General features: G+C 45.1%; 1 protein-coding gene across 1 annotated transcript in view; it reads right to left on the bottom strand.

Moving 5' to 3' along the window:
* The window catches only part of COL4A1 (collagen type IV alpha 1 chain), a 326,895-nt gene that overhangs the window by 86,271 nt on the left and 227,340 nt on the right, over positions 1–13,284 (bottom strand). Inside the window, exons 36-38 of the mRNA XM_084808054.1 lie at positions 4,154–4,252; positions 3,858–3,947; positions 3,554–3,693 (exon numbers count right to left, since the gene is read on the bottom strand). Of these exons, the coding sequence (XP_084664180.1) occupies positions 3,554–3,693; positions 3,858–3,947; positions 4,154–4,252 (329 nt within the window). The remainder of the gene's footprint in view (positions 1–3,553; positions 3,694–3,857; positions 3,948–4,153; positions 4,253–13,284) is intronic.

Raw genomic sequence — 13,284 nt, 5'->3', positions numbered from 1 at the left:
CCATCACTTCCTGGCATATAGAAGGGGAAGAAATGGAAGCAGTGATAGATTTTACTTTCTTGGGCTCCAAGATCACCGCAGACGGTGACTGTAGCCATGAAATTAAAAGACGCTTGCTCCTTGGGAGGAAACCTATGGCAAACCTAGACAGCATAGTAAGAAGCAGAGACATCACCTTGCCAACAAAGGTCCGTCTAATCAAAGCTATGGTTTTCCCAGTAGTAATGTATGGCTGTGAGAGCTGGACTACAAGGAAGGCTGAGCGCCGAAGAACTGATGCTTTCGAACTGTGGTGCTGGAGAAGACTCTTACGAGTCCCCTGGACTGCAAGGAGGTCAAATCAGTCCATCCTAAAGGAAATCAACCCTGAGTGCTCATTGGAAGGACAGATACTGAATCATAGAATCATAGAATCATAGAATCATAGAATAGTAGGGTTGGAAGGGGCCTACAAGGCCATCGAGTCCAACCCCCTGCTCAATGCAGGAATCCAAGTCAGAGCATCCCTGACAAATGGCTGTCCAGCCTCGTCTTAAAGGCCTCCAGTGTGGGAGAGCCCACCACCTCCCCAGGTAATTGGTTCCATTGCCGTATTGCTCTGACACTCAGGAAGTTTTTCCTGATGTTCAGCCGGAATCTGGCTTCCTGTAACTTGAGCCCATTATTCCGTGTCCTGCACTCTGGGATGATCAAGAAGAGATCCTGGCCTTCTTCTCTGTGACAACCTTTCAAGTACTTGAAGAGTGCTATCATATCTCCCCTCAGTCTTCTCTTCTCAAGGCTAAACATGCCCAGTTCTTTCAGTCTCTCTTCATAGGGCTTTGTTTCCAGTCCCCTGATCATCTTTGTTGCCCTCCTTTGAACCCTCTCCAGCTTGTCTGCATCCTTCTTAAAGTGTGGTGCCCAGAACTGGACACAGTACTCCAGATGAGGCCTAACCAGTGCTGAGTAGAGGGGAACTAGTACTTCCCGGGATTTGGAAGCGATGCTTCTATGAATGCAGCCCAAAATAGCATTTGCCTTTTTTGCAGCCACATCACATTGTTGGCTCATATTCAGCTTGTGATCGACGACAATTCCAAGATCCTTCTCGCTCGTAGTGTGGTTGAGCCACGTATCCCCCATCTTGTAACTGTGCATTTGGTTTCTTTTTCCTAGGTGCAGAACTTGGCATTTGTCCCTATTAAATGCCATTCTGTTGTTTTCTGCCCAGCACTCCAGTCTATCCAGATCACTTTGAATTTTGTTTCTGTCTTCCAAAGTATTAGCTATCCCTCCCAATTTTGTGTCATCTGCAAATTTGATCAGCATTCCCTGCACCTCCTCCTCCAAGTCATTAATAAAAATGTTGAAGAGCACTGGGCCCAGGACTGAGCCCTGCGGTACCCCACTCGTTACCTCTCCCCAGCTTGAGAAGGTCCCATTGATAAGCACTCTTTGAGTCCGATTCTGTAGCCAACTGTGGATCCACTGGATCGTTGTTTCATCTAGCCCACTTCGAGCAAGTTTGCTCATCAGGATATCATGGGGCACTTTGTCGAAAGCTTTGCTGAAGTCGAGGTATATGATGTCTACAGCATTCCCACGGTCTACAAGGGAGGTGACTTGATCAAAAAATGAGATCAGATTTGTCTGGCAGGACTTGTTTTTGACAAATCCATGTTGGCTTTGAGTAATCACGGCATTGTTGTCAAGGTGCTTCCAGATGGATTGCTTTATGATCTGCTCCAGAATTTTCCCAGGGATTGATGTCAGACTGACTGGTCTGAAGCTGAAGCTCAAATATTTTGGCCACCTAATGCGAAGAGAAAACTCCCTGGAAAAGACCCTGATGCTGGGAAAGGCTGAAGGCAAAAGGAGAAGGGGACGGCAGAGGATGAGATGGCTAGATAGCATCACCGATGCAATTAATATGAACTTGAGCACACTCCGGGAGAGAGCGCAGGACAGGAAGGCCTGGCGTGCTATGGTCCATGGGGTCACGAAGAGTCGGACACGACTGAACAACAACAACAACAACAACTGTTGATCAGTATTTGTATCTTATATAATGCCTCTTATGACAAATACTAAATCTGGAGAGACAAGGATTAGGCAGCCAAGATGAGATGGGACAAAGAAAAGATTTGACGGAGTTCTGAGGACAGAAAAGCTCTATGCTCTTGGATGAAAGGGTTGCACAGAGGTGAAGAGCACAAAATTTTAGATATAGATTAAAACAGCCCTCTAATTCTTATACGCTTAGTCTTTAGTGATAAACAATAAAATATGTCTTAATTTCTATCCTGCTTTTTTACAAAAAAAAAATGGTTCTCAAGGTGGCTACCAATAAAATCTAGATTAACAAAATTGTAACTAAAACATAGCATAAAAACAAATAAAATAAAACAATAAAATAAGCAGCACCACTAATTAAAACCTCCTTCGGCAACAGACCAGCTTATATGCCTCATTAAAGGATTATTTGAATCCTTCAGTATTGGTATCTGCACTTATGTTTGGGGAGGTGCATGCATGGTAAAATACATGCTTTGCACGCAGAAACTCCCAGGTTTATTCTCTGTGTCAGGGTGGAAACTGAGCCCATAGAGCCCCAGAGCAGTTCTGATTCTGAAGAAGAACAGCAATCCATGGGAGAGGAGCTTGCTCATCTCTCAGAAGCGCAGCAGCTGGCAGAGATTCCTCCTGCCAGCATTCCTGGGAGAGATAGTGACCCTGGCAGTGAGACAGCACTGGAGGGGGGCTTGCTGGATGCTTGGCGCAGGCGCAGGGAGCGACGACAGATGGAGGGCGCCGAAAGGAGGTGCTCTGCTCGTTTGGCGCTCAAACAATGGTCACGTCCCAAGGACCCAAGGGAAAGAGGGAGGATCTCTCCCTAGCCCATAAGTTCAGAGTCTTCCCGTGGTTCTCCTTCAAACGGGGACCAACTGCCTTATCTGGAGCTTAGGCTACTCTGCTATCTTTCCCCAGTGCTGTTCCTTGCTTAGTCACTACTGATTAGTATCTGAAAGAGTCATAAAACAATAAAGGAATAAAGCCTTGGAAACAATCCTCGTTGTCTGTGTTCCTGAGTTGGCTATTGGAGTGGACTGCAAGAGGCAGCTAGGGCGCTCCTGACACTCTGGTATTACTAGGTAGGGCAGGGAAAGATCCCTGCCTGAAACCCTGGAGAGCCACTGCCAGTTAGTGTAGACTAGAGGTAGGCAGAAGGTAGAACTCCAGATGTTTGGGACTTTAACTCCCAGAAGCTTGCCAGCATTGCCAATGGTCAGAAATGGTGGAAGTTGAATATCAAAACATCTGGATATCTTCTTTCTGCCCTCCTTGGTATAGACAATAATGAGCTAGACAGTCCAGTGGTCTGACTCATACAAGGCAGCTTCCTATACTTCCTATGTTCATTTCCTTTTGTTCCCTCTCACTCTTAAATTTTGACTATATTGGCCCAGCCCTGTATTCTTATACAAGAGTCTTATGCCTTGCAATTTGAAAGAGAAAGTAACTTGTACATGCTTTAGAGTATTTAACATACTTCAAGGAGAATTATGCATACCTTCTCACCAGGGGCACCTGGAAAGCCAATTCCTGGAAGCCCAGGCTCTCCTTTGTAGCCTTTCACACCTTTCACTCCAGGAAATCCTGGTTTACCTGCCTCACCTGGAGGACCTTGCACACCTTTTTCTCCTGACTGCCCTAAAATTAAAAGTTCAAATGATGTTATATTATAATATTTTTCTTCCTTAAAAAGGAAAAAATAATGTGTCAAAATTAATCGGAATATTCTGGATACTAGAAAAAAGCTGGCAAGTCAGTCAATGCAAAATTCCAAATTACCAAAGTTATAAAGTAAATGTTACCTGGCAGACCCATTTCTCCCACTGATCCCTTTTGTCCAGGAGGTCCTGGTTCACCCTCGTATCCTGGTGGGCCTGAATCCCCTTTTGGCCCTAAATTGGAAGGGGAAATATTAAAAATTACATTCATCCATATGACTCATTAATACACACTATAATAAAGCTTATTCCATTACAGGTGTATATAACATAAGGTGCCTTACTAGATTATTTAATCACCTAGCAATGCAATAAAAGTAGAATAGTAGTAACAGGTTTCACAAGAATTAGAGCTGAAAACCCCCCCAAGGGTTTCATACCTGCTCGGCCAGGCAAACCAGGCTCCCCATCTTTCCCTGGCATTCCTGGTGTGCCATGATCCCCTTGAGCTCCCTTTACTCCTATTGGGCCCTGTTGTCCTAGAAAGCACAAATATTTGGTTCATGTCATGGTTTTCTTTTCACCACATGTGAAGTTACACCTAACATAATTGTGAGTTGTTGAGCATATCACAACTGAACAATTGATATGAACGTGATTCTTCTACTACTGTGAAACAGCAATAAATCAAAGAGTACCTTTGAGTATACCTGGAGTACAGAGTTAAAGTTCAACTACACCTCATCAGTGTTTAACCCGAAAACCTAATTTTCAGTACTAATGCTGAGCCCTAGAATATGTGAAGTGGCAGCAGAGACATGCCTCTGAGCATGTGTGGGGTGCCGCTCCCCCGTTAGTAAATGAGTTTAGGGTATAGGGTCTTATAGACAAGGCATACACAGCATCAGAGTATATTTCACTGTTGGGATCAAAGTCCTTTTTGTTTTGAAAATACTTTTTATTCTATTTTTAATCTTTACAACAACCCAGTATTATCGACAGTTTCCAACAATACAGTATTCTTAAGAGGACACAGCAATAACAAGAGGAAGGGGGGGGGAGAAAGAAAAAAGAAAAAAAGAGAGGGCGGGAAAGAAAAAGAAAAAAAAGACAAAGGGGGAAGAAAGCAAAAGGGGAAAAGAAAAAATATAAAAAAGTTACTTCAAGGGATTAAATTCATTACACACAGACTTCAAGTATCATTCTATTAAAAAATTATACCTATATCATTGCCATTATTACACTTCAATACAGCATAGATAATAAACCTTAAATTTCAATATCATCAGTCTTATAACATGGAAGGAAGCATACAATTCATTTCCACTAAGCATATATTGCCCTTCAGTTAATATATAATAATAGAGCTTAAAAATGTAGCCAGCTAAAAATATTACTAATTAAGGTCTCATAGTAATGAAAGTAATAATAATAGTAAAAAAAGGAAAGGAAAAAGGAAAATGGTAAAAAATAGTAACAAATCACTAATTTATTTTATACTATCTATATTTTAAATAATATCATTTATGGATATATATATGAATGTGTACATATCTATACACACCCCCAAAATTTTTTTATATAAAGTATTTCATATCTAATATAAAAAAGAAGTAAGAAGGAAACAGGAATATATATAAACAATCCTCCTCATTGGCATACTGCCCGGCCCTTGTAGCCTAAACAAATCCAGAGAGCAATCCTGATTGAGGAATTCTCAGCTCATGAAGCTAGAAAAGATGTCTCCTGCATTTTACTTTGTATACCAGCTAACTAAGCCTCCGCCAGTTCATGATTTAATTTTTTTTTCATCTGGCCTTCAAAAAAAAATACAAAATATAGCAGGATATTTAATATGATATTGTAAATTCATTTGTCTTATGTGATTTATTGCCTTGGTCCTTTCATTTCTCTAGCCAAATGCAGGATTGTCCTTTCATTTCTCTAGCCAAACGCAGGATATGATTTTTTGTAGAGACTCTTGCAAATTGAAATGTGACAACTGCAGTCCCATTGGTGGCACGAGCTGCACCTGGAACATGGTATGCATGCTCAATATCCAGTAAATAATCAGCTGGCAGAGCAAGTAGCACATGCAGAAATTTATCCAGGAATTTAGGCAGGCCTATCCCATCAGGAGGGGGCCGTGGTGGCTTAGTGGTTAAGACGCTGAACTGCAGACCAGAAGGTCGGCAGGACAGCAGTTCGAGACCCGAGTGCTGCATGACGGAGTGAGCTCCCGTCTTCAGTCCCAGCTCCTGCCAACCTAGCAGTTCGAAAGCAAGAAATTGCAAGTAGATAAATAGGTACCGCTTCGGTGGGAAAGGTAACAGCGTTCCGTGCTCCTCGGTGTTCAGTCATGCCGGCCACATGACCACGGAAGCGTCTTCGGACAGCGCTGGCTCTTCGGCTTAGAAATGGACATGAGCACCACACCCTAGAGTCGGACAAGACTGGTTGGGGACCCCTTTACTTTTTTATCCCATCAGGCACATCTTTAATACCCAGGATGTGCAGGTTTGCCCTGCGTGAGTATGCCTCCAATTGAGAAATTCTAGCAGACATGACATTATGACCGGCTTGCATTGTAGTTTCTTGCACAGAAATATGTTCTTGGAGGGCATTGACCTTCAGTTCCATTTTTTGCCAAGAGCTATTAATTAAATCGGGGCCATGGTGGCTTAGTGGTTAAGACGCTGAACTGCAGACTGGAAGATCGGCAGGACAGCAGTTCGAGACCCGAGTGCTGCATGATGGAGTGAGCTCCCGTCTTCAGTCCCAGCTTCTGCCAACCTAGCAGTTCGAAAGCAAGAAATTGCAAGTAGATAAATAGGTACTGCTTTGGCGGGAAAGGTAACAGCGTTCCGTGCACCTCGGTGTTCAGTCATGCCGGCCACATGACCACGGAAGCGTCTTCGAACAGCGCTGGCTCTTCGGCTTAGAAATGGACATGAGCACCACACCCTAGAGTCGGACACGACTGGTTGGGGACACCTTTACCTTTTTATTAATTAAATCCACAGCCCCTTGAAGGATAGTAATGGAATCTTGGATTGTATCCAGCCTCTTAGCCTGTTCTGCTAGTTGAAAAGACAAAGTTTTTTTCAAGGCCAGTACCTCCCCTAAATCTGCAGGGTCTTTAGAAGCCTTTAATAAAGGGGGGGGGGCTGGGGGGTCAACCGTGGTTTGACAGTTTTCTTCCTTCCCTTTGATGCTGCCATCCCCCTCTTCCAAAGATAGAAATAGGCAAGTAGAAATAGTTAGAAACAAACAGTCACATAAACAGTCACGCAAACAGATTTTGCAGGTCCTCAGATGTTGTTATTTTCAATTCAAAATTACTAACTAAAATTGGCGCTTTTCAGCCCTGAAGTCTCCTCACTACGTAGGAGTTTCCGAAACAACTTTGAGTAGATGACACTCCGGAAAAACTGACCTTAGAATGCAGCACTTCTGCCATTTTGCAAAAGGAGTTGTTCTTCCAAGATCTTATCCAGCTGGTACTCTAGCTTTCCCTTTTAATTCCAGGGAAAGATGAAAAGGTTTTTCAACCTTTTAAAAGCTGTTTGAGGGGGCGACCTGCGGAACCTCCGCAGAATGCTTGCCAGAGCGACATGGTGCCGACCGGATCAAAGTCCTAAAGGGCTGAGCTATTGCAAAATAAAAATAAAAATGGGAAAGCCCCAATTTTAATTCCTCCCACCTTTTTTCATATTCCTAAGATACACGACCAGAGACTGATGCCTGGCAAGTAGCAATATTTGCTCAAAAATACATTTTCATAAGGCGAAGAAGCAGTCAGCATGATAAAGGTAAGTTTCTTACCATGAATTCTTGTTCTCTGAATCTTCTGGAGGGTATGCCAGCACCATTGGGTTAGCCTCTCCCTCTGGACAGCAGGCAGGGTCCAATAACACTCATCATCTCAAGAGAGAGGGGCAACCCCTGCCCTTCCCAGAATGGACTGGAAGAGAAAAGGTAACACTCCTGCCCCTATGCACCAGAAGCTCAAGGAACTTTAGTGCTCATGTAGAGGGAGCCAGGGACATACACTCTGCTGTGCACTGTCTAAGGTCATCTGAATGTCCTGCTAGTACTTGTTCTCTTAAGGTGACTGAATAAGGATGTCTCTCAAATACAGATAGAGGCATATCCCTTTTGTGCAAAGATTAATAAACACCGTGGGTGCCGATGTCAGCCCAAATGAGTGTGCCTCATACTGGTAGTGCATTTTGTTGTAGCAAAAACTTCAGAATTTCTGGTGGGCTCACCTGATCGGAACATGTAGATATGTTTCTGATAGGTCGATAGATGCCAGAAACCCTGCTTTTGAAATCGCCTCCATGATGAATTTGAGGATCTCCATCTTGAAGTGCTTCTTGGCCATCCATTTATTCTGATCTCTGTTCTGATCTCAAAGTTTGATTTGAGATCCAAAATAGCGCTGATGTTTCATTTTTCTTGGACACGAAAAAAAAAACGGAATAAATCCCACAGCGGATGTCTTTGTCCAGAATAGGTTCTATGACCTCCATCGACAATAAGTGATCTATAGCTTTCAGGAAATTCTCAGGATGTTTGGAACCTGTCCCTGGGCGGGAGAGCAAATTTCAGTGCATCTCCTTTGGCAATTGTCTCCCTCACCCAGAGGTCCATAGTAGTATGTTTCCAGACCTGGGTGAAGTGCAATAGGCATCCCCTGATCTGAAGGCAATTCAGGGCCTTGCTGGTATCAGGAAAACTGGAATTTCTTTGAATCGTTGCTGAATTAGTTGGCAGAGAATCCAGAGTTGTTTCTTTTGGTAGATGTCCTGACAGGGTGATTCTATCTGGGCTTGGACCCTTCCAACAGATGGGCCCTAGGAGAATATTTGCTGGTCTGAAAGGAAAATGTCTCTTCCATCTGTCTTCCTTAGCTGAAGGAAGCACTTCCTTTTTGTATTTGGTTTCTACCATAAATTTCTCCAGGGGTCTGCCAAAGAGATTGGCCCCTTCAAAAATGGAGTTTGCCAGATGGGGTTAAGACCCTGGATCCACATCCCAGGTGCCCAGCCAGATGTTTTTCCTAGCAAGCATGTTGGTAGCCACTGTACTAGCATTAAGTTGTAGCGCACCTAGTGCTAAGTCCACCAGAAGTGATGCTGTGAGGGCAATTTTCTTGAAACTGTCCTTTAATGGTTTAGGGGTGGAATCCGTGTCTGCTAGGTCTTCTGCCCACCTGAAGACAGCTGTGGCAAAGAAGGAGTTGGTAGTGGATGCCCTGAAGCTTGCAGATGATGCTTCAAAGTTTTTGCATAAAGCTAGATCCACCTTTTTATCAGACAGATCCCTGAGACCAGTTTCCCCATCTGCTGGGATAACTGCAGAGAAAGAACTATTGGAACTTTTCAGAGCTCCATTGTCTTGCTAGGCAGAGTATATAATTTGCTGACCAGCTTGGAAAAAGATTTTGTTTTGGCTGCCTTAGCTCATTCTGATTTCCATACTTTAAGAAAAGCCAGAGGTCAGAGCTGCTTTTCCTCAGGAAAAGCAGCTTTATCCTCATCCTAGGTCTGGTTGCTGGCTGCCTCTTCAGATTTTGGAGCCTCTCCCATTAGTTGAAGTTGCAAGAAGCTTGTGCTAGTAGAATGGGAAAGAGGTCGGGTTAAAAAAAAGTCTGCCTTGGCAGGCCTGAGACTCCACCTTCTCCTCAGAAAGTCCCCCAATTTCCCTTTCACTGTGTCCATAGGGGAAATCAATCCCCAAGGGTTTTTTCTTGGGCTTTGGCCCACTGGACCCATGTGTTAAAGCGTGAGACCTGTGGTGTCTCATTCTTGCTTTGCTCCCTGTTTCCCCCAATATGAAGGAGCTGGGTGAAGAGATAGTGGTCTCAGAGCAGCTATGTGGAGAGGCTGAACATGGGGATCCTAGGGATGTACGAAAGTCACTTACATTTTCGCAGCTTGGCTTCGTGGTGGGGGGGAGGTGCTTTGCTTCCCCCCCCCCGAAGTTCAGGCGGGGGGGGGGAGGCTTCCTGCCTCGCCCGGCCGAAATTCAGGCCGGGGAGAAGCGCCCCGTCTCCCTGGCCGCAAAACAAAAAGTAAAAAAAAAAAAAAAGACCCCGTGATAGGCTACGTGACGATTTACGTAGCCTATCACGGCTAGATTTCCAAAGTCAGCTGTGATAGGCTACGTAAATCGTCACGTAGACTATCACGGGTGACTTTAGAAAAAAAAAAACCCGTGACGATTTACGTAGCCTATCACGGCTGACTTTGGAAATCTAGCCGTGATAGGTTACGTGAATCGTTACATAGCCTATCACGGGTGTGTGTTTTGTTTTTTTTACTTTAGTTTTTTTTTTTGGCAATGGCGGCAGTGGCAGCCGGTCGGGAGACTGGCCGCCGCCCCCGCCTGTGACGAACCGCTGCCGAACCACCGCCGGGACCCGCCGCCGGGAGGGACATTCGCCAAAGGTAAGTCCCATCCCGGGGGGGTGGCAGAGAATTTCACCGCCGATTTCGGGGGGCCGAATGCGTTGGCGCTCGGCCCCCCGAAGATTCGGGGAGAAATTCTCTGCCATCCCTATGAGGAACATAAAAATAAAGAGAGGGAGCTTCCCTTTTGTTCCTCTTGCTCTATCTTTTTTGAGTAGGAAAGGATCTAGACTGCCCCCAGGACTTGCGCCCCTCCCCCAGATCCAGGAAGGTCTGGCTAAGCTGCTGAGCTACTAGGCCCTGAACTCAGTGGCGAACTGGGCTATGGCCCCTTCCCCAGCAAGATCAGGAATGGGGTTTGATGTTCAGGACCGTACTTACTCCTCTGGGTATTTTGCAGGCCTCCTGTTTTGTGCCAAACAGCTGTAGGTTTGGGAAGGTGCCACCACATCCTCCTGGCCTTCAGAGGCCTCTGAGTTGCTGAAGGCAACTCTATTTCCTATCATGTTTGCATGGGGGGAGGAGAAATTTGGAGCATTCTCCATTTGCCTGTGAAGTGGATGCAGTGAAGAAACAGGGCCTCATGGCCTACTCGTGGTTGCTGAACAGTCATCCTGCCTGGTACACTCAGCTAGTATACTGAGCCTGGCAAGCGTGCAGAGGACAGGCCTCTATGGCGAGTCCAGGTGCAGTGCAGCCTGATCTCCTGGCTGCCGAAGTCACCTTTCCCTCCTGGCCTCTGCTGGTATGTTGGAGGGAGAACTGAAGAGCCTGTCGCACAGACAGTGAAGCCTCCTCCTCCAAAACCTAAAGTCAACGCCCCCCCCCCCCACACACACACTAATGTAAACCCTGCAGTCCCTTCTAGGACATGATGAGGGGGGGGGGGCAGGTAAGGGCAGTGAAAAACAAAGAAAAGCACATAAATAACTTCAAGAAAAAGCAACTAGGATTGGGCTCTTAGGCACTCCAGCTCATCTTGTCCTCTTAGCTCAGTAGACAGAACCACTATGGGAAAGCAGGACAATTTCCCCTAAAGAAGTAACTTTTGGCTTTGCCTAATGCCTCAGAGGGAAGGGCCATCCGAGGTTAAGGAATACCCTCTGTGAGGCTTTGGAAAACAGGAATTCATGGTAAGAAACCTGCCTCTGTCCTGTATCTTTGGAGGGCATCCTAGAAAAAAACTGGAATTCGAAAAGCTATTCAGGAACGCCACCTGGTACTTAAGGGTACTGCTGCTGAGTCCCTTCAGCAGCTCGGTCTACAAAACCATCAGTAAGCCAGTGTTTTCCAGTGCTCTGCCCGAGTTTTGGCACTAAGAATTCCAACTGGGGATGTACAATGGGCCCCTGTGTTAGCAAGAACCAGGGGTACCTCAGCTAGTAGGGAGCCATCAGGATCACCACTGCCACCAGTTCCTGGATCTGATAGATACCTCTGGAAATCAGGGAAGAAGACAGAAAAGCATAAAGGAGCTCTGGGGGCTACGGATGTGTTAGTGCACCTTCACCTCTGTCCCTCAGCAGTAATGCCATGCAATGCCACAGGGCTCTATTTTATCCTCCTTGTAGTTTAGCATCTACATGAAACTGCTGGGGGAGGTTAACTGAAGATATAGGCTGAGGTGTCACCAAAAAGCGGATGACACCCAGTTCTCTCTCTCCTTTTCATCAAATCCAAGTGAGGCAGTGGGTGTTCTGAAACTGTTCCTGGGTGTGATAATGGACTGGATGAGGGCCAATAAATTGAGACTCCATCCAGACAAGATGGAGGTACTGTTAGTGAGTGATTCTTCTGCCGGGATGAGAGATATTCAACGTGTTCTGGAGGGGGCTGCATTCCCCGTAAAGTATCAGGTTTGTAGTTTGGGAATACTCTTAGATACAGCACTGTCATTGGAGGCACAGGTGGCCTTGGCGGAACACAGCACCTTTTATCAGATTAGGGTGATATAGCAACTATGTTCCTATCTGGACAGAGATAGCCTGGCTACAATTATCCACACTCTGGTAACCTTTCGTTTGGATTACTGCAATGATGGGGCTGCCTTTGAAAATAGCCCAGAAACTTCAGCTGGTCCAAAACAGGGCAGCAAGTTTGTTAATGGGGACTGTCAGTCCATTTCCAGGCCAAATTCAAAGTCCTAGTATTAATTTATAAAAATCTAAACAGTTTGGGGCCAGATTACCTGAATGATCTTCTCCTTCCATATATATCTATCTGCCCAGATGCTAAGATCATCCTCAGTTGCCTTTGTCAAATAAGGTGAAGTGGATGACTACTAAGTGCTGCAGTGCCAGCACTTTTCAGTGCTGGCACCCCAGTTGCGGAAGCACCTCCCTGGAGAGGCTTGCCTGGAGCCTACGTTGTGGTCTTTTTGGCTCTAGATGAAGACCTTTTTAGTTTCCCAGGCTTTTTAGCCCTTCAGTTTTAAAAATTCCATCAGTGCATTTTTAGATCTTTGCAGTGCTGCCGGCTTTTACTTTGGTTACTGCTTTGGTTTTATTCTGTTTTAAACTTATGGTTTTATATTATGTTTCACTATGTTATTGTACTTTATGGTTTTACATTTTGTCTTGTAAACCGACCAGAGAGCTTTGGCTAATGGGCAGCACAGAAATGTAATAAATAAATAATAATAAATAAATTATCTGCAGGAGTATCTCATCGTGAACTTGTCTAGGTGCATGCCTTCTGGTGAGGCATATAAGTCTGCAGCTGGATGGCCAAAGTAAAGTGCCAATGAAGTGCCTCAGTTCAGAGTCTCCTGAACTATCTTCCTGCTCAACCAATCAGCAATCTAACTGGTCATCTCTGCCAGATGTACTGCAGAGGTCGAGAATAGATGCTACTCAGTCCAGGACAGAATCTCCATAGCTTCCCTGTTGAGTGTCCTTGATTTTGTGCTGCCCTGTTTGTTGAAATGTGCCCCGATGGACATGTTGTCTGTTCTTATGAGGACATGGCAGTTCTTTCAGCACCAGTTTGATCCTCCTCAATTCTCCCAAGACAATGACTGGATAAAGATGGCATCTAAACAGGGATATAGAGAGATGTCCTTCATCCTTAGGTGGGTCACCAAGGTCACAAGAGCCTTTGTGAACACTCTGAGCACTGCTGTCAACTCCACTTTGTATTGGAAATGCTGTCTGTGC

Source organism: Heloderma suspectum, chromosome 1, assembly GCF_057233095.1.
Source record: "Heloderma suspectum isolate Gila_16-S chromosome 1, 16-S_ref, whole genome shotgun sequence".
Lineage (NCBI taxonomy): Eukaryota > Metazoa > Chordata > Lepidosauria > Squamata > Helodermatidae > Heloderma > Heloderma suspectum.
This window is presented reverse-complemented; position numbering and strand designations above follow the sequence as displayed.